General features: G+C 44.3%; 1 protein-coding gene across 2 annotated transcripts in view; it reads left to right on the forward strand.

The window, feature by feature from the left end:
• The first annotated feature begins 338 nt into the window (after positions 1–338).
• The window catches only part of adamtsl2 (ADAMTS-like 2), a 41,207-nt gene continuing 17,596 nt past the window's right edge, over positions 339–23,949 (forward strand). The window contains exons 1-20 of one of the 2 annotated variants that reach the window (XM_034596429.1): positions 339–532; positions 7,876–7,981; positions 9,933–10,075; positions 10,173–10,248; positions 10,492–10,594; positions 11,007–11,152; positions 11,469–11,592; positions 11,835–11,915; positions 12,078–12,253; positions 12,463–12,766; positions 13,750–14,107; positions 15,197–15,300; positions 15,842–15,968; positions 16,073–16,286; positions 16,430–16,585; positions 17,792–17,962; positions 18,364–18,540; positions 18,953–19,097; positions 20,020–20,616; positions 23,437–23,439. In XM_034596429.1, the coding sequence (XP_034452320.1) occupies positions 7,877–7,981; positions 9,933–10,075; positions 10,173–10,248; positions 10,492–10,594; positions 11,007–11,152; positions 11,469–11,592; positions 11,835–11,915; positions 12,078–12,253; positions 12,463–12,766; positions 13,750–14,107; positions 15,197–15,300; positions 15,842–15,968; positions 16,073–16,286; positions 16,430–16,585; positions 17,792–17,962; positions 18,364–18,540; positions 18,953–19,097; positions 20,020–20,147 (2,838 nt within the window). In that variant the 5' untranslated portion in view covers positions 339–532; position 7,876 and the 3' untranslated portion in view covers positions 20,148–20,616; positions 23,437–23,439. The remainder of the gene's footprint in view (positions 533–7,875; positions 7,982–9,932; positions 10,076–10,172; positions 10,249–10,491; positions 10,595–11,006; positions 11,153–11,468; positions 11,593–11,834; positions 11,916–12,077; positions 12,254–12,462; positions 12,767–13,749; positions 14,108–15,196; positions 15,301–15,841; positions 15,969–16,072; positions 16,287–16,429; positions 16,586–17,791; positions 17,963–18,363; positions 18,541–18,952; positions 19,098–20,019; positions 20,617–23,436; positions 23,440–23,949) is intronic. The other variant, XM_034596428.1, reaches the window with a different exon arrangement.

A 23,949-nucleotide genomic window follows, 5' to 3' on the forward strand; every position in this document is an offset into this window, starting at 1 on the left:
TCTGTGGCTCTGTCTGTGGCTCTGTCTGTCCGTCTGGAGGGAAACAGCAGGAAGGTGCAGAGTGAAGGAACATTTGGACGAAGTGAACATGTAATTAATGTTCTTCTGATTGTCTCAGTTCATTCAGATGCTCTGTCAGTTACTCCTCTGTCTTTGTGGAACTCAGATCCTCCCTCTGTCTCCGTCGGCTGCCGCTCTGCTGCTCCTGCTGACTGAGGAGGAGGAGGAGGAGGAGGAGGAGGAGGGAGGAGGAGGAGGAGGGAGGAGGAGGAAGAGGGATGCAGGGAGAGTACACCTTACCTCCCTCCCTCCCTTTCTTTCTTCCTCTTCTCTGTCTCTCCCTCTTCACTCCACAGCAACAGCAGCACCATTCACTAACACACCACTTGCTGTCACTAGCACACTAACACACACCCACACACGCACACACTCACACACACACTCTCACACACACTCTCACATGCACACACATTGAGTGGCATCCTCAACTCAGAGCGAGACGCCCTTGGACTGCTGCAGGCGAGGTGAGCGGGTAAATATTTGAAACTGAGTGTGTGTGTGTGTGTATGTGTGTGTGTGCACGACAGAGAGTGTGTATGTTGTGTTAACGCTTGTGTAAGTTGTGTGGAGTTTGTGTGTAATTCTGTGTGTTTGCATGTGCTTGTATAGGTGTGTTAGCTGTGTGTGTTGGCTATTTGCATGTCTGCATGGGCTGATGTGGTTTGCCTCAGCTCTCTGTGTGTGTGTGTGTGTGTGTGTGTGTGTGTGTGTGTGTGTGTGTGTGTGTGTGTTTACGAGGTGCACCAGAGCCAATGAGACTTGTGTTTTGCACCAGACCAAAACAAATCCACAAAATAATGCTGACTCTCTTTCAGAAGTGTGTGTTTTTTTTAAGGCGCATGTGTGTACGTGTGTGTGTGTGTGTGTGTGTGTCTGGAGAGGCCAGAGTCTGTCTGGAAACTTGTCAGCTGTTGGGATATGTGTGTGTGTGTGTGTGTGTGTGTGTGTGTGTGTGTGTGTGTGTGTGTGTGTGTGTGTGTGTGTGTGTGTGTGTGTTGGTGCCAGTGCTACTTGTCAAACTGTGGATTGTGGTTTTTGTGGCTCTAAACTGCTGCAGAGAATTACAGGATAAAATCTCCTGGTCCAGTGTCGAGTTTCACTTTCAGCTCCGACACAACAACTTTCTCTTTACAGTGTAAAATCAGGTCCTGGTGTGAACATGAGGAAACGTTAGAGTCAGTTCCACAGTCAGGAGTTCAACTGATGGGTTTGTTGGAGGATCAGATATCAGACGTCACGTTTAACGTTACATCATCAGCTCAGTGAAACACCGATTTAAAGATCTGCAGCTCAAACATCTCTTCACACCTGAGAGTCTGAAGCTTCATGTGTTTGATCCACGGTTTCATTTCATCTGTTAGTTCTACTAAAGAATTCCTCTGGCATACGTACGTCCTGTGGTCATCACCTACGTGGGCGGGGGGGGGGGGGGGGGGGGGGGGGGGGGGGGTAGTAGTATTTCTGTTTGAATGGAGAAAATGAATGAAGAGCTTCATTTGGTTGCCATGGTAACATCATGATGGTATTACTAGCAGCATCAGCACCTTCAACCGCAGTACTCCATAGTATTCCAGTACTCCAGTACTCCATAGTACTCCATAGTACTCCAGTACTCCAGTACTCCAGTACTCCAAAGTACAGTGTGGCGCCTGTGGCTGAGGGGTAGAGCGGTCGTCCTCCAACCAGAAAGACGGCAGTACTGACGAGGAAAAAGAGGAAACTGGTTGAGAGAGAGAGAGAGACTCATTTCTTCTCATAACTAGAATGTCGCACTAATTTTTCATATTTTTTCATTTTTAGGTTTGCAGTGATTCTTGTCCAAATCTAATCAACAAAATGGTCTTAACATTTTAACCACCTCTCAAATGCAGCTCTGCATATTATGACTTTCTATTACGACCACGTGACACCTTAGAGCTAGCTGTCTACACATTCATTACAATACCATCGATACATGGCTCATGATAACGATATATATCACGATACAACAATTCTGCCATAATCGATATATTGCAACACAATCATAGAACAAAACATTATTATTATTATGCTTTCATCAGTGTTTGATTGTTAGTTAGTCCACAGGAAAATCCCATGCACGAACATCGCTCTCATGCGCAACATATTCTGAGTGACAGGTGAACTAAAGAGTGAGAGACGTTTTTCTTAAAAGACGTTTTTTGGTGTTGTTACCTTTTTCCCAGGGAATAATTCATGTGTGTGTGATTTGGTGAAACTGGATTCGGTTTGAGAGACAGTTGGTCCTCAGCAGAGAAATGATTTGTGTCTGTAGTCTGTGTCTGTAGTCTGTGTCTGTAGTCTGTGTCTGTAGTCGTTCTCGTATTAACGAATGTCCGTCTCTCATCAAATTAAATGTGTTTATTTGAATTTGTTAAATGAGACCCAGCATCACTCCTGTTGTCACTGAAACGTCAATGTAAAGTCTGTTCTTTTTAATAATTAATATTGAAATCATCAATTAATTAATTGAGTGACAGTCTCATTAGTTCAGTGTGGTATTCATGTTGCAGGTGGTCGCTGACGTCCAGTGTTAGAAAATAAACTTGACCTGATGAACGGCTCTGACCGTTCTGCTGCAGTTCAACCTCACTGCGTCCATCTGTCTGTCTGCTGAGGCTGCCAGCGCTACAAAAACAAGACGACGGCGAGGGGCCCCGGGTGGGGACATTACAGGGGGGGGGGGCAGGGAGTATGAGGGGACGGTGTTTACTTTTGTCCTCAGGGAACTGCCCAGAGCAGAGGGGAGGAGGAAGGAGGAAGACCCTGTTTGGACGAGCAGGAAGCGACAGGACGATTGTGTGTGTGTGTGTGTGTGTGTGTGTGTGTGTGTGTGTGAGTGTGTGAGTGTGTGTGTGTGTGTGTGTGTGTGTGTGTGTGTGTGTGTGTGTGTGTGTGTGTGCGCATGAAATAGAAAGATACATTGTAGCAAAGTGAGGACATTTACTAGAATCTGTAGAAACATTGAGGACATTGTGTTGGAGTGAGGACATTACTGGGACAGTGTGGGCTCATCGCAAAAGACAGTGTGAAAATTAGGGCCTTTTCAAAGGATGCTAACGTGAAGTCATCTCGGCAAAGTGTCCTCACTACTGGTAAAGTGGACACTGAGAACATTGTGGTAAAGTAGAGAAGTTTCAGCCTCCCGAAGACACATCTGAAGAAACACAAAGTGGGGACATCGCAGCAATTGTGCCAAACTGAGGGTCATTAAAGTGAGGAATTCAGTAAAGTGCAGCAAAGTGAGGACATTATGGTGAAGTAAGCAGGATCCAGAAGACACTCTGGTAGAGTGGGGACATCACAGCAAGCGATGAGGTCGTAAAACTAGGGTCTTTACCACAAAGCGAGGACTCTGTGGTAAAATGAAGACATCACAGCTATGAATTGGTGCCGAAATTGCAAAGCGAGGACAGTTTGACAAAGTGAGACTGTTTCAGGGACGTAAGGAGATGAGACACAGCGAAGACACCAAGGTACATTGAGGAGATTGTGGGAAACTGTCCAAACTTTCAGCCGACTGTGGTCACACTGCCAAAGTGTTATTGTTATTGGAGCAAAAATACGCCATCTCAATAAATTGGGACATTTCCCAAAACATTTAGCATATCTGCAAAATGAGGACATTTTAAATTGACAATGTTCCAGGAAATAAGAACATGGTCTGATGAGACCATTGTGGCCAAATGAGGGCGCTGTGGTAAAAACAAGGGTCACTGGGAGGAAGTGAGAACCTTTTGTCAAAGTGATGACGCTTCAGAGTCCCGTCTTTTAGTCAGTCCACGTCTTCCAGAGACCATTTGAGGGCAACATCTCAGCTTCAGGTCCAGGCCTGATAAAGAAGCAAGAGGTTGTGTTGTGTCTGTGATGGTCTGTCAGCCGCAGTGAGGCAGAGTAAGAGAAAGTGTGTGTGTGTGTGTGTTTCTGAGTGTGTACATTCATGCTGGGACATTTGCATACCTGTACGAGCACGTGGCTCAGGCATGAGCGTGCACGGTGGCCGTCGTGTATGAGTGTGCACTCGCTCCCGCCACTGGCTAAATGCCTTCACATGTGTAGCTGTGTCTGACTGAGTGTCCGTCTCCCTGTGTGTGTGTGTCTGGTTGGATAATGAAGTCCAGGTGCGGCTGCGCCTGCTTTAAGACACCTGTCACCAATATTTAGTGCCAGAGAAAGCCAGACTGCAAACAGGGCGGGACGAGCTGTTTGCTTATTTTAACAAGGCTGCCTAACTGGACCTGAGGACACGGGATGTACTATGAGCCCTTTCCTAGAAACTCTGTCTGTCTGTGTGTGAGTGTGTGAGTGTGTGTGTGTGAGTGTGTGTGTGTGTGAGTGTGTGTGAGTGTGTGTGTGCACGTGTGCAGCACAAAGCCTCCTGAAATCAGCTCCCCCGAATTCTGCTGATTCAGACGTTGCAACCGAAAGTGTTTCCCTGAGGTTTTAGCTCAAATGGTTTAAAATGTTTACAGAGTTATTGTGTTTTCAGTTTTTTGACAGTCTGGTGTCGCTGGTTGCAGTTTTATTTCTGAACCTGTAAAAGTGACCTGCAGGAATCGAGCCGTGCACAACTTCTTTCGAACATTGTGCTTTTACTCTGTAGACAAATTGCTCAAGAGGCAGTGACTCTATGAATGTAGTTGCTATGACGGAGATCATGGTGGTGAAATACAGATAACGTAATAATCGAGATGATGTGACGGGTCAGTTTATCGCTGTGAGGACGTAGAAGAAATGTTCATCTCAGTCGCGCTTCCTCATTTTCACAGACTGCAAGACACCGTTTTTCCTTTTTATTCAAATGTTATTCATATTGAACACGTGAACAAGTGTGAAGCCGATAAGAAGAACGGTTCTCGAGATGTGAGAGTCACAGACAGATGTTTGTGGAGTTAGTGGATCGATATACAAGAAATTCAATTCATTATATTTGATCTGTTATTTACTGAAGAATAATTCTATTATCATATTTAAGTTTGTGCGAAAGCAACAAAAGATCCAGTCGACAGTTGATGGGGCAGAAAGATTTGAGTCTATTTCTCAGTAAATTAGAATTAATCTATATGTGCATGTGAATTTACACACACACATGAATGTATTTCTGTATAAGTAAAGTTTATATATGTAAAACTATATAGATATGATTAAACAAAGTGTTTTACAGAGCCACATAAAAAACAAATGACTAAAATCACAAATGCATAAAATTCTGTGTAACATATAAGAATAAATAGACAACTTTAAAATCGTCCTTTAAACATTCGCATCCTCGAAAGCAGCAGCGCTAAAACAACTGCACTCGAATGTTTTTCAGGATGTTTTTACTGGACGAGACTTTTACTCCACAGAGAAACAAAGACACACAAAGATTCCTGGAAAGTTCTGTCCAGTTTAGTTCAGTTTAAAGATAGAAAAACAGAAGTTTAACAGCTGTTTGACAGAGCTAGAAATCCAAGCTATACATTAATATAGATCATATAAATCAACCGAACACGTTCATGGGGTTGAGATGTTTCTGTAGCTTCTGTGAATTCAAACGGCCACAAAGGAGCAGATGCACATTTTCAGAGCCCCCGTTCTGCAGAGTTTCCAAATCAAAGGCTTCATTGAGTCTTTTTTTTAAAAAGTTCCCTCCTTTTCCTGTGTCTGTTCATGTTAGCCTTTACATGCAGACATCTACACTTCCTTATAGTCTGAGGCAGACTTCCTATAGCTCAGCCACACAAAGGTCCACCTGTGGAAAGTCCTAGGAAACTTGCCTCGGTCCTTCCAGCACACTGAGGCTTGTTTAACTTTTACACGGGCCCCTCTTCTGTCCAACTCCCGTCTCCAACACCTGTGGCCTCTCAACAGCCCGTCTGTGTCACCCTCCACCTGCCAGCGCCAGCACGCCGAACGCCGCCAGCACATTCAAATACCTGCCGCTGGCACGCCGCCTCTGGCCCGAGTGTGCGTTGTCTGAGAAAACGTGCCTGCAGCCGTGACAGTGCGTACTGGGTTACCTGATGCTGTAATCCACAACTTCTTTCTGCTACCGACGTTTGTGGGAACAACTCTAATGCAATTAAGGTCATAATGTGAGGCAGGAGCTTTGTAGACACTTAACTAACATGTGACAGATGTGAAACTGAAACAAAACAAATACCTCAGCATGAAAAAGAGGAGCTAATGAAGATGAAGACGTCAACTTGGGAAGACGATGAGATTCCAGAGCTTTTGGAGATAAGGACCAACGCCGCTGTCGACGTTCTGAATGTTTCTCACAGTTTCCTGTTGATGTGAACGAGTCCGACCCGACAATCTCCTGCTGCTTCTTCACACGTGAAACACAAACTCTGCATCCAGTTTCCGTAGCGTTCTGAAAACAGTGAGTTGGTGCAGTTTTCTGCTGTTTGAATTTCCTCTGTAGTTACTTCTGCGTGCGTCATCTTGAGTCATCTTGATTGACTCTGTCTGTGATACAGTAGCAGCTCTTCAGGAACCCCCCCCCCCCACCTCCAACCCCCCCAACAACCACAGATATTCAGCGAGGCGAGAGATTTCACTGAGGAGTCCGAGAGGAAATATTAGGACCACAAATGTCTTCCTGTGGCATGAAAGAGAAAAAGAAATCGAGCTCCAGGCCCGTCTGTGGGTTTGGAAGCAGGAGAAGCCTCAATCTGGAACGACATGAAAAAACACCCACACGTCTCAGCAATACACTTTCATCCACTATTCACCATGAGGGCCTGAACCCGGGTTTCTAACACCACAAGAAGTCATTAGTGGTCACGATATTTCCTCTCGTACCCTTGAGCCTTTGTTAATCACTCATCACTGGTGCTTCTAGAAACACAGACACGTTTCTGGGCCAGACTCCGTCAATTAATCCAAACAGTAGCTGCTCTGTGTTTCGGGAAAAAAGACTTTCATCACAAACAGGGAGATTTGGGTTAAACCATAAACTGCATATAAAAAAATGGATGTAGACAAGTGAAGCCAATGTGGAAACCTGAAACCTGTAGTCTCTGAAGTGACCAGTAGAGGGCAACTCCACTGGTTGTGTCTATAGAAGTCTGACTACACTTCTCACACTTATAACGTTAGTAAACATTTTCCTAAGGGGTTTGGTTATCATTGCGTTTAGTTAGTCTCAAACTTTGTGCACGTAAAAACCAAACTTGCTCATATGATAGCTGCTCAGCCGTGTCCTCGAGGTTAAGAAGGTTACTTCTGGTTTAAGAAAACCAAGATGGCGTCGGAGAAATGTCAAACTTCAAGGCTTCGAAACAGCAGCTCACAAACCAACAGGTTACGTCTCGGTGGTCACGCTTGGTCAAAACGTGTCTATGACCATCTGCTTCTTGCTTCACACTGTGTGGTTACGTTTAGCATCAAGGATTTGTACGTGCTGCCTTTACACTAATTCCGTAAACACGAATAAACTGCAGTGACAACTTCAAGACGTCTGGAGGAGAAGACGCAGCGTCAGACATTCATCTTCAGGCTTCGAACAAAGACTCTGGACATCATCTCCTGTCTCAGTCCACGTGAAAAGAAAACAGCCGTAGTGTGATGAAGCCCAGAGAGAAGCTTCATCACAGCAGCTCCTCCAGACGAACACCTTCACGTTTCATTACTTCAATGTGTGTTGAAGTAGTCGTGATGGTTTTAAGACTTAAAAAACACCAATATTCCAAATATATATTGTAATATTTGGAAGTTTTGTGTATTTTTCACATTGTGCACATGGTTCAGTTTGCTGGTTCGGGTGAACACCAGCAATGATCTGACTTGTTTCTCCCTCTGATGAACCAGGATGAGGGTGAGGTCATGGGATCGATGTGGGGAGTCGGGTGTGGTCCTGCTGGGCTTCCTGACGCTGGCAGTGTCTGTGGGGAACCTGTCCACCAGGGGGCTTCAGGTACACAACTCACTGCTGATGTCCCTGAAAATCAGGTTTGACTGGTGGTTTTAACAAACTCAGACTTCTTTGACCAGATTGTGATGACGCCGGACAAAATGAGCTGTGAGTCAATTTGAAAACTAAAACTAGAAATACCCGTAGATGTCTCAGAAGACCAGACATTTTTTAATCAAACAAAGTTTTGGTCTAAATAGTTAAAGTCGATCGAGCTGCAGAGAACTTTTGGTCCAATTTCTTTTCAAACAGTGTTGAGTTAGAATTTCATCACAGAAACCGGATTATCATACTGATGCTAAGATTTTAAAGTTAACTAAATATTTTTCTGTTTGATCATTAAAGGTCTTGTACGTAACTTTCATTATTAATTACACTGGTGGCTTTTGAGGAAACTCCAATATTTATTTTTGCCTGTATTTGTGTGCTACTGAGCATTTGCCAAAACACTGAGTATTCAGGTTCGAGTCATATCATCTGGTCTGCACCACATTCTTTTGTAATAATGCTGGCTAATAAAAATGCAGTTTCCAAGCAGGGAGCAAAAATGTGATTGATGTCAGCGAGTACAGTCGAGTGTTTTTAACCCAACTTCATGTCGTCTGCATGATGTCAAGCAACATTTCCACTTTTTAAAGTTCCTCACTAATGTCTTTACATTCCCTGATGCACCTACATTTAGACGGCAGCTCTGTGTTTGGAAGAAAACACGTTAATATCTTCATGTTCATTTATTTTCAGTCATCATTTCAAGAGTCAGGACTGAAATGTGAAAATACAACTGTTAAATGATTCCACACGGTAAAAATAAAAGCATTTGTCATTTATTCAAATCCCCTAAAGTTACTGATGTTGTCACGAGCAAAGAACAAAAGTGTTATTCTCCTAAAGTGGTTTTATTTGTCTAAACATAACTAACTCTGCCTGGCAGCTGGTTCTCTTGTAAGCTTCAGCGTGGGAGGAACCAAAATCCTTACAACAATCCACCTGTCAATCTGATGATCATATCTTCTTTGTCCTGCTTGTTTTCAGTTTTTCAGTGAAGACGGATTAGATCTGTTGTCATCGTCCAATATTCCCAAAAGAGATCAAACGGCAGAATTTAATCCAGAGAAGTGAAATAAAAATAAACTCATGAGTCTGAGCTCGGTGACGATTCGCTGTCGAATCTCTCTCTTTTCAGTCGACTCATCATCTTCTCACTCTCCCCCGTTCTGTCTCCCTCTCTCTCACTTACGCCCTCTGTCTGGTATTTCCAATGTCTCTCGCCCTCTCTCGCAGCTGCTCTGTCTCACACCTTTTATAAGGAGCTCAGTGCACATTCCAGTGGTCACTGCGATGAATCTGTCCGAGTGACGGGACGCAGCCACCGGCCTGAATTAACGCTGCCGCTGCACATCGGGAATGTGTGAAATGTTTGAGCGTCTTCACACGACGGAGCCTCAGAACAAAACGCTCTGACGCTCGTCCGCTGTCATTCTATTGGCTTCTGACGCACTCGCTTGTGCAGCACGGTGGAACCAGAGTACCACTACGTCCATTACAACTACTGCTGTTACACAACCAGACACACAACATGTAAGAGTTATTATTGTAATTAGAGATGAAACGATCATCGTGGTTCTTATCACAGTTATCTGTGTTATTACATCGAATCGTTAAAATGTGCTCAAAGTGTTGGAAAAAGTACAGACACACAAACTAAAGTTATTTCATGAAGTAATATATTTAAATAAAAAGATTTAATACTGTATATAGCCAATACCACGTGTTAGTTTGGATGCTGGTAAGGTGACGATCATTACTCACAGATTTACTCTGAATGTGAATTATGGGGACTTGTCATCTTTATGAGGACAAAAAGGTAAAGACATGGCTGTGTGTGTGTGTGTGTGTGTGTGTGTGTGTGTGTGTGTGTGTGTGTGTGTGTGTGTCTGTGTGTGTCTGTGTGTAGGAGGAGGCTGTGGCCTCTAACAGTCTGGAGGAGGAGCTGGAGGTGACCACGTACTGGTGGGGGGAGTGGGCCAAGTGGACCGCCTGCACTCGAACCTGTGGAGGCGGCGTGATGTCACAAGAAAGACACTGCCTCAAACAGAGGTCTGCACACACACGCACACACACACACACACACACACACACACTTATATTGTTGTTGTTGTTGTTAATTCTTTACATGTTTGTTTTCTGTCCAAAGAAATAAAGTTGCTGCTGGGAAAGACAACATGACGTGCACAGGAACCGCTAAGAAGTATCACCTCTGCAACACTAAGGTGAGTCACACACTTCCCCTCTGTATTAAAACAAGCTCTTCTGATTGGCTCACAGCAGAGGACTGTGGTTGTGGCGGGAAGCTTCCAGGCGTGACAGCATGTGGTCGTCTGAAAGTCAAGCCGGGCGAGGCTCCGAGTCATCGCTCAGAAAACCTTTCCCGAACAAATAAACACTTGCAGAGAATTTATTTGTGAACACTCTGTAAAACAGTCTTTAAATGGTGTCGTGTCTCTGCCCCGCAGGAGTGTCCGGCCGCTGGGCGGAGCTTCAGAGAGGAGCAGTGCTGGTCCTTTAACTCGCAGCTTTACAGTGGGAGGAACTACCAGTGGAAACCTCTGTATCCTGGTAATAACACTCGTAAAACCCCCCATTACCTCCAGAAACACACCAGAGGTGACTGAGGTCTCTGCTGCTCAGCTGCTGAATCTTTCATTTAAAGTTTAAACAGTCTGATATGATTTCATGGTTTTCAAACTGACAACACGCCGTCTACAAACCAATCAGAGTCAAGTACAGTTAGACGCAGCCTGCGTAGGAGATGACGACAGGACGTACGTATGTCAGACAAAACTCTTTAGTCCCTAAATTACAAGATCAAATGAAACTATGGAACAAACACATGAAGCTTGTCCCGCGTTCAGACCCATAAATCCAATAATCTCTTATACAAACGCTGCCCTCTATCGAGGTCCTACCTAAAGAGAACTAGAACTAGAACGAAGTAAGATAGTGACCTTTGACCTGCGTTTTCCTCCAGCCGACTACGTTCACATCTCAAGTAACCCCTGTGACCTCCACTGCACCACGACCGACGGCCAGAGGCAGCTGATGGTGACGGCTCGAGACGGAACGTCCTGCAAGTACAGCAGCTACCGCGGCGTCTGCGTGGACGGTAAGTGTGAGGTGAGTCCAGCTGCGTATTTACTTTGTTCTTACTGGTTTACCTCCGACACGCAATGCTCAGGTTGGAAGTGACGGAGGAAAAGGACCTTGGTTGTCATTTAGAAATATGTTTTTTTATTTAAATCTAAAAACACTTAGTAGAGAAAGAGAAGTGCACATTTAATTCATGTCAGGCTCATTGTATTCAAAATAATCTGATCTCACAAAAAATATTAACTGGCCTCTCTATGTTGCTACCGTGTTATTACTGATAATTTGATTTATTTATGATTTACATTTTCTTTCTTATCTCCACCTCCTCTGCTCTTCTGCTCAGCCAATCGGATGTGACGGAGTTCTGTTTTCCTCCAACACCTTGGATAAGTGCGGCGTCTGTCAGGGCGACGGCAGCAGCTGCAGCAGAGTCACCGGCAACTTCCGCCGCGGAGCCTCGACTCTCGGTAAGAACCTTCAAACCTTTAGAGTTAACCTGCAGTTCTGTGAATTTCTTTTTTAAAACAAACAATTTGGTCTTACTCACTCACTGTTTCTTTATTTACAGTCTAGAATTCATAAATGAAAATTACAAGGAGAAAACATTCTTTTCATTTGTCTACTCAGTTGAGTATGAAAAGTACAAATGATGCACAGATTAAATAGGAAATACAGAGATTAAAGGTCCTTCTGGTTTCTTGCCATCCAGGTTACTCTTTTATTACTCAAATCCCTGAAGGATCATGGGACATCCAGATCATTGAGAGGAAGAAGTCAGCGGATCTTCTGGGTGAGTTCTTGAATTTACTTGGAACTTTCATGAGACCCTGGTCCCTGGAGTGGAAACACAATGAGTTCCTGCAATGGTTCCTAGTTTCATCTGAAAGTTCCTGCAGTGGAAACACGACTTAAGAGTCTTGTGAAAATGTCTAATGTGTCTTTTACTCCCCAGCTGTGACCGACCAGGCGGGAAACTTCTTCTTCAACGGAGCCTACAAGGTGGACACTCCTCAGAACTTCCACGCTGCCGGCACTGTCTTCAAGTACCGTCGACCCATGGACGTGTACGAGACCGGGATCGAGTACATCGTCGTCAAAGGCCCCATCGATCAGGCGATCAATATCCTGGTACGTCTCAGGTCTCACCTGTCTTCACCTGTCCTCACTCACCTTCATGTGTTCCTTCATCACACACTGTTTAATAAAGGAAGAGCTTGTTGTGTCTCGTCTTTTATCTGCTACTTCATCTCTTTGTTCTTCATCACAAGGAGCTCGAGGACCACGTCTGGATTCATGAACCAGAATTTGTCTCAACTCACCTTCTTGTCCTCACTCAGGTTTGGAACCAGAACGGACGAATTCCGTACATCACCTACGAATACACCGTCCTGCGGGACTCCCTGCCGCCCATCCCGCCTCCTCCCGTCTACACCGGGTCCGACACCTCAGCCGGTGAGGCATCGGTGGAGGTGGGGACGCTGCTGTCCCCGAACAGCAGTGTCTACGAGCAGACGGGCCCTGAGGGCCAGCTGGAGCCAGGGGCCGCAGACGGCCAGAAGGGCCAAGAGACCAATGAGGTGTACGAGGAGGCGGCGGCCATCGACTGCGACCAGGACGGAGCAGCTGCGCCAAAATTCACAGGTGGAGACTAACGTTGGTAACACATCCCATTTGAGTAGGTTTATGACCTATACTGCAGCCAACCACCAGGGGGCGATCCACACATTTTGCTTTCACCTTTAGGGAACCATAATGTCGTCTATCTATATAAACTGCGGTCATACATTTCTATTAATGAGTTCATAGGTCAAGAGTTCAAGTATTGTGTTTGGTTCCTTATGAGCTGATATTTATATCGACTCCACGTGTGGTCATACTGACGGAGCTCGAACAGAAAGAAGTCTTCAGCTCCAGTGGTTTATTAGCAGACGAGTCAAAATGGGTCAGAAGCTTCACGCTGTTCTCGGCTGTTTCTCTGGACGTGTGTGCGATGGCCCTTCAGATCTCTGCATTATTCATCGTACAGACACATAAAGGAGATCGAGAGCCGATGAAAAATTCAGACTTTGTGGTGTTTTCTCCCCTTTTTCAAAAAAACGGCTGCATCGCAAACATGAGCGGTAATGGCCTTCCTGCGGCTCTCAGCTCGCTCAGCTGACCGTCCGGGCCATTACGCCACTTCAGCTGCTGCTGGTGCGAGGAGACGTTCTACACAGACGTCACATTACAGACACAGACTCTATCCCCTCGTCTTCCTCTTCTGTTCCTCCTCATATTATTCATCCACGCTTGAACATTTTCTGCAAAAATCGAAGTTGTTAACAACTGAATGAATTTATTATCTTTCTATATATATATATATATATATATATATATATATACACTGAATAAGCAGTTTATTATGTAGAATAAATCTTACTCTTGTGATGCTTCTATTCAGTTTCTGTGTCAGAAAGAAGTTGATTCAACTCTCAGGTCAAAGTTACATCAGACTGATATCGAGGTGTTTATGATATGACCAAACATGGAGGTGAAACTTAGAGGACAGATATTTATAATATATATTTGGTTTTAAGCGACTGTTGAAGTGACGATGTCGTTTTGAACTCTCTCTCGTCCCTCAGAAGGAAACAGCAGTCACACAGGCAGCACTGTGAACCCTGCCGCTGCCGCTGGAGTCCTGGACTCAGGACCAGATTCACCGAACCTCATCTGGAGGGTCCTGCTGGACGGACGAATCAGCCCCGACGAGCTGCTCATCAACATCTCCACCAATCAGCTGCTGACGGAGGGCGGCGGCTTGTTCTCGTCAGAGCTGGGACCGGGCGAGGTGGACCTGAGCAGCCTGGAGCGAGAGTTCGGTCTGAACGAGACGCTGGAATTCACTCTGGGCCGCAGACGCAATGACAGCGGAGACACGGTGTACCAGAACAAAACGGTGCAGAGCACAGGGAGGACGTCCAGCCGCTCCAACAGAACCAGGTAATCCAGCAGAACCAGGTTCTCCAAAAGAACCAGGTCAACAGAACCAGGTAATCCATCAGAACCAGGTTCTCCAAAAGAACCAGATAATCCAGCAGAGCTAAATAATCTAATATAACCAGGTCAACAGAACTAGGTTATCTGACAGAACCAGGTAATCCAACAGAACCAGGTAATCTATCAGAACCAGACCACCCAACAGCACAAAGATAAGAAGGACATATAGTTTTCAGACGATGTACAGATGTCCACCGTCAGTTTGGACTCTCAGAGAACAGTTTCCTCTCTCTGCTTGGATTCCGTCTGAATTATCAAACTGAGCCTCGATGTTCAGACACCGTCGAGCTGCTGCAGGTTCTGTATGAGAGACAGGTTGGACAACGTGGTTCTCCTCTGAAGACGTCCACACAGAGGAGACAGACAGACCTGCAGGGACAGACAGACAGGTGAAAGCAGGTACTGTGGTGATACAGTACAGACAGTAAGAGCAGACACAGACAGACAGACAGGTCGAGCCAGCAGCTCTTACATCCATCATATTTATAATTCATGTCACTGCTCTGTGTCCAAACACGGCTTCAGCAGGTCTGCAGCCAGTCGCCGTAAAACACCCGACACGCCCTCCGCTCACAAACAAATTACTCAAGGTATTCTCAGGAAAAGTGAAAAGTATGATGCGAAGGGGGAAAGTGAGCCGTCGGGCCGTGAACGACTCTGGGGAGGAAACAATGTGACGAGGTGTAACTCAAAGTTTTCAAATAAACGTCTGGCGGCTGTCGGAGGGAGAGTGACCGGCGTTATGACAAGAATGTGCACACGACTTTTATGTGATGAAAGAAGTGAGAGCGCCGTCTGCTGCGATGCAGACGGAGAATCAGCTGAGTGATAACTGGGTGTCCTCTCATGTCTCATCAACGTCTGTGGAGCCGCACAAACTCCTGCTGAGTCTTTACATGAACGTGTTCCAGTCAAATCGGACAAAGATGAGGCGGAATTCTTGTATGACACACAAATAAATTCTACTACAGACACAGTTTTCCTTTCCTTATACAGTGTGTGTGTGTGTGTGTGTGTGTGTGTCTCTCTCAGGGGGAATCAGAGGCTCTACCAGAAGAACCTGAAGCTGAGCCCTGCCGACATGTATCGCTGGAAACTTTCCTCTCAGGAGCCGTGCAGCATGACGTGCTCTATAGGTACACACACACACACACACACACACACACACACACACACACACACACACACACACACACGTAAAAGGTTCAATCTGTGACTTTTCCATATTTAAATGATCTAAAATCATCAGACCTGTGTCAGTAGAAGTTTTAATCAAGGTAACGCTGCGTTTCATGTGATCGCCTGTTGGTGGCGTCATATCCTCTTTGTGCATGTGTCAGTGTTTGTTTTTATGATAAACTTTTTACATCTTGGTGGTTTTTAACTCGATATTTGAAACAGATGAAGGATTTCAGTCGTCTGACGTCTGGATCTGAAGTTTTCAGAGAAACAAGCTGAGCGAACGTTAGCGGCAAATCTGCTTTATTCACTGATTTTACTGGAATGAATCAACAGATTTTTATTTTTAAACATCATTTAACTGATTTACAATAAAACAACATTTTAAATAAAGCGAGACAGTAACTTCAACACCTTGAATATTATCTTTCTTTGAGTTTTCTTTGTGTATAAAATGTTCTGTAGCCTCCAGTTGATCGCTTGCTTCTCACGGTGCAGGCGTGTCCAGGTCCTTCGTGTCGTGTGTTCGCTATGACGGCGTCGAGGTGCACGACATGTACTGTGACGCTCTGACCAGACCCGAGCCCGTCCACGACTTCTGTATCGGCCGAGAGTGTCAGCCCAGGTAAGGAAAACAAATACTGAACACATTGTGTGTAATACACGGTGTAATATACAGTGTTGTATGTAGTATGTTATAAAATGTTAGCGTGATGAACTGGTGTTCAGGTGGGAGGCGAGCAGCTGGAGCGAGTGCTCCAGGACGTGTGGCGAGGGGTTCCAGTTCCGGCAGGTCCGCTGTTGGAAGATGCTGTCGCCGGGCCTGGACAGCTCGGTGTACAGCGACCTCTGCACCATGGCCGACCTGGAGCGACCCGTGGAGAGACGGGCCTGCAAGAGCCCGGCCTGCGGGCCACAGTGGGAGGTGGCCGAGTGGACGGAGGTACGAGAGCAAACCCAGAGGAGACGCTCCTCTTCGGGCTGGTTTTACTTTCTCCACATTTTAATTTGACCTTTTTTTTTACTGTATTAAAACGTTTTGCTCATTAAAAGCTTGAATTGTCTCCTTCTGCGTCCTCGTCCCAGTGTCCTGCGAAGTGCGGCCTCAGAGCCCAGGTGACCCGGGACGTCCGCTGCACCGATGAGACCAGATCATGTGACCCGATGACCAGACCACCCAACATCAAAAACTGCACTGGTCCGCCCTGTGAACGCCACTGGACCCTGTCCGAGTGGGGACCCGTGAGTTCCTCTACTCCTCGTCTGTGCTTTGTAATCTGATCTGTGAATGTAGATCATCACATACAGATATAAATAATAGGAACTTGTTACTGTCGACCCAGATATAAATATTGTTTTTCTCTGCCGTTAAAATCACAGACAGTGAAGAAAAGTCCATCTGGTTGATTTAAGGTTTATTCTTAGAATAATTCTTATTTCCTGTGTCTGAGTCATTCATAAAAGAAAATAAATTCCTCACATTTGAAACAGGTTTTCCTTCGTCTAATGTTCCTGAGATTGATGGCTCACCTGTCCTCAGCCGTCTTTACTACAGCGGACAAACTGTGTGAATTTGTGGCTTCTATCGTGTCGTACAGACAAATGTAGTTTCTGATGATTTTCCATTCAAAGTCGACGTCTGGAAACTTTCACGTCTAATTTACAACCGTCGAGTCAAACCTGGAAAAAGCAGGCGGGAGCTCGAACAGCTGAGAAATGTTCCCAGTGCAACAGCTAATGTTGGGTCAGTCATATTTATTATTATTTACACACTGTGAGTGTTTCTAGTTTACTGGGATTTACTGGTTTATCATGTCCAGCTGTGCAGTCGAACAGAACCAGTGAAACATCCTCTGCAGTAAATCTGTGGTTTTATTGACTCATTTAATTTCCTCTCTTGTTTGATGAGTTGGATGAAACAGTTTTTAAACAGAAACACCAACATCTGCATCTTAAAACGTTGCCAGTTTTGAAGGGTCAGTTCATACAAATTCCCCTTTTTCATTAATGTTGTCAGATAGTTTTATTCTTTAATATGATTTAATAATCCTGAGTTATTTTCTTAATATTTATTAATCACAGATTCATGTTGCCTCCACGCAAACACACTTTTTTCAATTTCATTTTTAATTTAGATTTGTTGAATTTCAGTGAAAAGCCTTAAATGGTACAAAGAAAACCAACGAAGAAGATGACGTATAAAGACACTAAATAATACTTCGACAAAAGCACAATGAACAACAATCTATATATTTTCTTAACGACAGTAAAAAGGTGTCAGATGACGAGTGTTTGCACAGGGAATCGATCCTGTGACGTGAAGCTGTTTCCTCAGACGTGTCACTCTGACCTGATCTGACTTCACATGTTGGACTGAGCTGCTCGACAAACACAGGACGCCACCGCCGTTTCCTGTGACCTCTGACCTTTGCCCTCTTGTCGCCGCAGTGCTCGGGGTCGTGTGGCCAGGGGAAGACGACGCGTCACGTGTACTGTAAGGCCGGGGACGGTCGCGTGGTCCCGGAGAACCAGTGCGCTGCGGAGAACAAGCCGCTGGCCATCCACCCCTGTGGAGAGAGGGACTGTTCCCCACACTGGCTGAGCCAAGACTGGGAGAGGGTGAGACCACGTTCCTCACGAGTTCATCCGGATCAGTCACTTATACACGTTCACTGTAAATTACATTATAATGACGTTTTATTCACCATCTTGTTCTTTATTCTAAAATTAAAGGAGACAGAATTTGTATTTGTGTTTCTTTCCTCTAGTTTGTTATAAAGAATTGTTCAGCAAAGTTGAAAGTCTGTGATAGAGTCGGCTCCTCAGCTGTTTCCTCAGGTGTTGGCTCCTGTTGGAGTCTTGTAGACCATGAAGCCTGAACGGAAATGAGAAGCTCTGGTGAGACGGAGGATTTCTGTCTCTTGGCCGAGCAACAGAGCTGCAGTCAGACACAACGAGAACGTTTTAATGTCCCTTGGTTTTGTAACACGCGTCAGTAACTTTATTGTCCCGACCGACAGTGCAACACCACCTGTGGGCGCGGCGTGAAGCGAAGGATGGTCATGTGCGTCGGCATCAGCGGAGGAAAGTTCCAGGTCTTCGACGAGGAGGCGTGCGGAAGCAGCGAGAAGCCGGAGGATGAAAACACCTGCTTCGAGAGGCCGTGCTTCAAATGGTACACCACCCCCTGGTCGGAGGTGAGCACTACACGTCAGCCTCACTGGGACCTTCCCAGGATTCAGGGTTCCCCAGTTCCCTGTGTTCACTTTAACCTTCACCCTCCTGTTGAGTTAGAAATATCATCCAGGTTTTTCTTACTGGAACAATAATCATGAGTTGGTCTGTCACACTGAGAGACATGTGGCTGGGGAACCGGAGAACCCACTACAGCCTGCGGAACGTATTTATGTGTCAAATACAGTAAATCTGGGGAACATACAACACAGGGAACATAGCCGTGTGGGAACAGGGGACCAGAGGATCATCAATCTTTTTATTTCATCTATTTATTTGTTTTTAAATCTTTGCATTGACCTTTAATGATTCTCTTCAGTTTGACCCTTGGACCTTTGTGTGTTGTGTAACGTCTGTGGTTGTGCGTCTCCTCAGTGCACGAAGACGTGTGGCGTGGGGGTGCGGATGAGGGACGTGAAGTGTTACCAGGGCCGAGAGCTGGTGCGAGGCTGCGACCCCCTCACCAGACCGGTGGCCAAGCAGACGTGCACCCTGCAGGCCTGTCCCACCGAGCCGCCGGGTAACCACAGATAAACCTGTCCTCTCTCAGCAGCCGAACATGTCTCCGTCACTGCTCTTTGGTTTCGTACTGGAATGAGATGATCCTGTAATAAATGATTTAAAGTCTCACTGAGAGGAATCAGTGCTGTGAAGTTTCTCTTCACGTCCTCGAGGTCGTTGGAGGATCAAATAAATTAAAGTCTGAAAGTTCCAGAAACACAATCTGTTAATAAAGACTCGTGAGGTCACTGCGAGCTTTGACCACTGAAATATAATCCGTCTAATTTAATTCCGTAAAGACAGACTTGAGATATCAAGAGGCCAAAAGCATGTTTTGTGAGGTCACAGTGACCTTTGACCTTCAACAACCAAAGTCAGATAAATTCATCCTTGAGTTCGACTCAACGTTGAAGTCCTTGAAACTTCCCAAGAACGAACAACCCCCCCCCCCCCCCCCACCCAAAAAAAACCCCTCCAAACACGTCTGTCAGTGAAATGAAGCTAAAATATCTCCGAACAGCGCCATCTGGGGTTTGAACCTCATTTTGAAGTCGTTTGTGTTTGAGCAGCAGTGATGAGACACGCTGTCGACCAATCAGGAGTCAGTCTCAGCTGTCAGTCATCACGTCTCAGCCTGTTTTTACATCATCAAATAACAAATTAAAACCAAACTGATCAGAAACACTTGAACAAACATCAGTGAGAGAAGAACTGTGTAAAGTCTGAGGTTGTAAGTGAAAGTTTTCCTTTGTTTTCTTATGATAAAAATGTGATTCTTGATTTATTTTTGTTTCTTCAAACCGTTTAATTTTCCTTCATTTACTAAATTAAATGAGGATTTTGTAGAAGAACATATTTCGGGGGGGGGGGACAGACAGATGGTTCTGGTGTCTCAGCCTCGTTCAGATTCCACGTTTTCTAAGAGGACTTTGATTTGGCAGATGAGAGCTGCCAGGACCGCCCCTCCACCAACTGCCTGCTGGCGCTGAAGGTGAACCTGTGCAGCCACTGGTACTACAGCAAGGCCTGCTGCCACTCGTGCCGCATCCTGCGCCCTCCACCCTCCTAGTCCCGGACGCCTCCCTCCACCCGACTGTGTCTTCTCCTGCAGGAGGTTACTGTGAATAACGAGGAGGAGGAGGAGGAGGAGGAGGAGGAGCTGGAAGTGAAGCAGAACTTCCTCCGATAACTCTGGATTCATGTCGCTCCATTTGTCACTTTGATAGTTTAAATGATCCAACATGAAATCTGCTCATCAGACATTTCATGAATCAACTGCAACTTTCACACATTAAAACACAGTTTCTCTTTTTTCACGTCTTTTTCTAGATTATTTTCCAAACAGATTTGATTTGGACTAAAAGGATTAAAGAGTCACGAGGAACAACTCTTCATCACTCTCTTGTAATTATTATGGTAAAAAATATATATTTTTCTATTTGACTATTTGAAAATGAATTGGAAACGACACCAAATATTAAATCATGAATCATTTATTATTTTAATTCTTCTCTATGGTTTCATTATGTTCTGCTGACGTGACCCCCCCCCCCCCCCCCCACCGTCACTATCACTAAAATACATTCAGATCAGATGTGGGCAAACTGAACATCGTCTTAGAAATGATTCTGAAAATGACTTTTACTGACAAAATCTTCCTCCAACTGTTGATTAAAAGATCTATTAAATTATTTCTGAATATACTGCATGACTAGAATATTTAATACAGAAATCCTATTTAATTGTGTTTCAGTCCGGCACGGCCCAACAGGAAGTTCAAAAGAAAAAAAAAACGAATGCACATTTCCGCTCCACCGCCCGTGGTTTGGCGCCGTGCCGTCACGCCTGCAGGACGTGGACGCAGCGTATTTATTAGTCATAGCACATTTTCATTTATCGTGACGCTGCTGATGCCAGCGATGGTTATTCATCGGCTCAGCTGATGCCAGTTGTGTGTTTGTGTTCTGTGTGCGTGACGGAGGAGCCGCACAGGCAGAAAGATTCCTGACACTTGAAGTCATGTATTCAGACGTGTACATGTAAGTCTCGTGTGTAACTATTGTGTGTTTTTATATACCTGATACCTCTTTGTACAAAACTCAAGTATGCAGACTGTGTACTGTTGATAATGAACTGAAGTGTTCCTGGTACTGACGTGTATTTCAATTAAACAGTTTCAATGAGCGTCTCTGTTGCTTTCAATGTGAACTGATGGAAAGTTCACATCAGTTGGATCAGTTTCATCTCAACAAAACACATGTTGGATATTTCTTTTGCTTTTTTGATATTTGCAAGTTTAGCACTTGATAATCCAGAAATCTTGCAGTTTCTTCTGGTAGATTTACATCTTTAATTTCTTTATCCTCATAGATTTACGCAGATTGAAGTAAACCCTCTAGTTTACACAAGCTGTGATCTCAGCAGGTTAATGTGACCAGGTCCTGGTTCGGTCTGATCTCGTGTCTCTTACTAAATCCTGGTTTGTTAAACACAGAGTTTGGTTTCTGAAGAAGTGAACAGACGAAGGAAACTTCAGACAAACACGCTGCGTTTCACACTGATGCAGAACTGCTTTTATTCTGTATGTTAATGAGATGCAGTCACATGACGCAGCTCTGCGTCCGGACGCTGTTTTACAAACTTGACAAAGTGAAAGAGACACAATCATTGTGTTGTGCGCTCGTTCATCCTTTAGATCGTCATGACGACCGACCCGATGCTTCACACACTTTGATTCAAAAGACACTCAAATCACAAATATCACATGACAGGAAAAAGATGGCCGACCAGAAGAAACAACTCATGTTTTATAGCAGCAGATTGTTTTATCCGAAATGTTCAAGTTACTGCGTCATTTGAATTTTTATTCCAAAAACAGTTATTTGCACCTCAGGTTTTTCTTAAATGCTTGAGATCTCACGATGGAGTGATGACCTCTGACCTCTGACCCGGACGGAGCGTCATCGTTCAGGAGACGTTAGACCGTTGCTTTAAAAGCCCTTTGAACTGTTTCCTGTCTCTGCAGACGAGCCTGAACTCAGCTGCTTCACCGACTCAGGTCAGAGAACTCAAAACGCACAAATCACGATCTGACAAATCTACACAAGTGAACACAAACGTGGGTCGACCAGAGGATCTGTGTGCGAGGGATCTTTAGCTTTTATACGTTTTTTACTCAAACATCATAATCAAACCAGACTTTATACCACAAGTTGCTTCTTGTATTAAAAACGTCAATTTTTCTGACAAAGATCAGATGATTATTTATAATTTAAATGTCAGATCTTTATCAATTATTTAATTCTTGAGACAGGAAAACAACTTAAAACTCTTTAAAAGACCAAAGTTTCTAACTTCAACTCAGTATTTTAAACAAAAGGTTTGATTTCTCAACATTTCATCACCTCCTTCATTTCATCCTCCTTATTTTGTCACTCAACATTTAACAAAAGGAGCAAAAATGCTCCTGAAATTCAGAACAAGTCAAGATAAATTCAACATTTGCCAAAAAAGAAAACAATCAAACTGCTTCTTTGTGGCTTCAAACTAGCAACTTGTTCACAGAAGATATTAACGTGGTCATGATTATTGAAGAAAATGATTCCACGGGATTCTTAAAGACTCAGAAACTGAACTGATGATCTGAAGCAAACCGACTGAGAAGCTTCCACAGGTTTTTATCTCCTTCACAGGTGTTTTCACTCAGTTCGGCTGATTTCAGCTTCACTCAGGTCTCGTCCACACTGACAGGCAGATATTTAACTCTCTCACACACACACACACACAAACACACACACACACACACACACACACACACACACACACACACACACACACACACACACACACACACCCTGATGAGAAACGTCGTCAGGCAGAACAAGTGAAAACACCTGAGCAGCTTCACTGAGCCTCTGAAGCTCCAGAATCAATCAGATCATGAACATAGGAATTCAATCATTTTCTCTTTGTAACAGGAAACTTCTTTTCTTTTGTTCTATTTGACTTAAATTAGGTTTGTGTATTTTGTTTATTCTATTTTTTGATATATAATCTATTTATCAGTCCATATGTGCACATTACTCTTTACAGAAGATCCACTGTGAGTCCTGTGTACTTATTTTCATTGTTTATATGAACTGTAAAAATGTTGTGTTGAGTGAATAAATGTGAAATGTAAGTTTTAATAGACACTTTACAGTCGCTGCTACACAAACTCCATCACATCTTTTCTGCACGTTTACATGGACACCAATAATCGGACTTCGGACTTTATTCTGAATGAGCTGCTAATAGAATCTCCCTGTTCACGTGGAGCATCGTCTGATTCTGGACTCAACACACGTGTCGTCAAGCAGTTGGTAAATGTCGTTAGTTGTAATCATACACATTAGTTTGTTGTTTATTCTGAGTTATGACCTTATTCAGGTTCAGTTGATCAGATCTTGCTGTTTATTCTTATTCAGACTATTGTCTTAACCTGGTAAGTCAGAATATTGGTGTCCATGTAAACACGTCTCGTGTCGTTTCCATTGAACCACAGTGAGGTTGTATAGTAACGTTAAGTCACTGCAGCAGAACCAACGTACAGAACGTTAAACTGTATAATCAGATGGAACAGTCACACTCGTCTACTGGAAATTATGTTTTTGTTACAAATAATATTTTCTGAACAGTGGAAAACTGAAATAGCTTCTTGTGACTGTTGGTGAAAGACGATAAACTATAAAGACAAAACTTTAGCTTTTTTTCTTCTTCCTCAAAAACTCTTTGAAGATTAAAGGATAAGTTTGGTGTTGTTATAAACTTTTCTTACAAATCCCATGAAAACCCCAAAACGTTTTCTGACGTGTGTTCACACCAAAAGGGAA

This window comes from Hippoglossus hippoglossus, chromosome 9 (assembly GCF_009819705.1).
Source record: "Hippoglossus hippoglossus isolate fHipHip1 chromosome 9, fHipHip1.pri, whole genome shotgun sequence".
Taxonomy (NCBI): domain Eukaryota; kingdom Metazoa; phylum Chordata; class Actinopteri; order Pleuronectiformes; family Pleuronectidae; genus Hippoglossus; species Hippoglossus hippoglossus.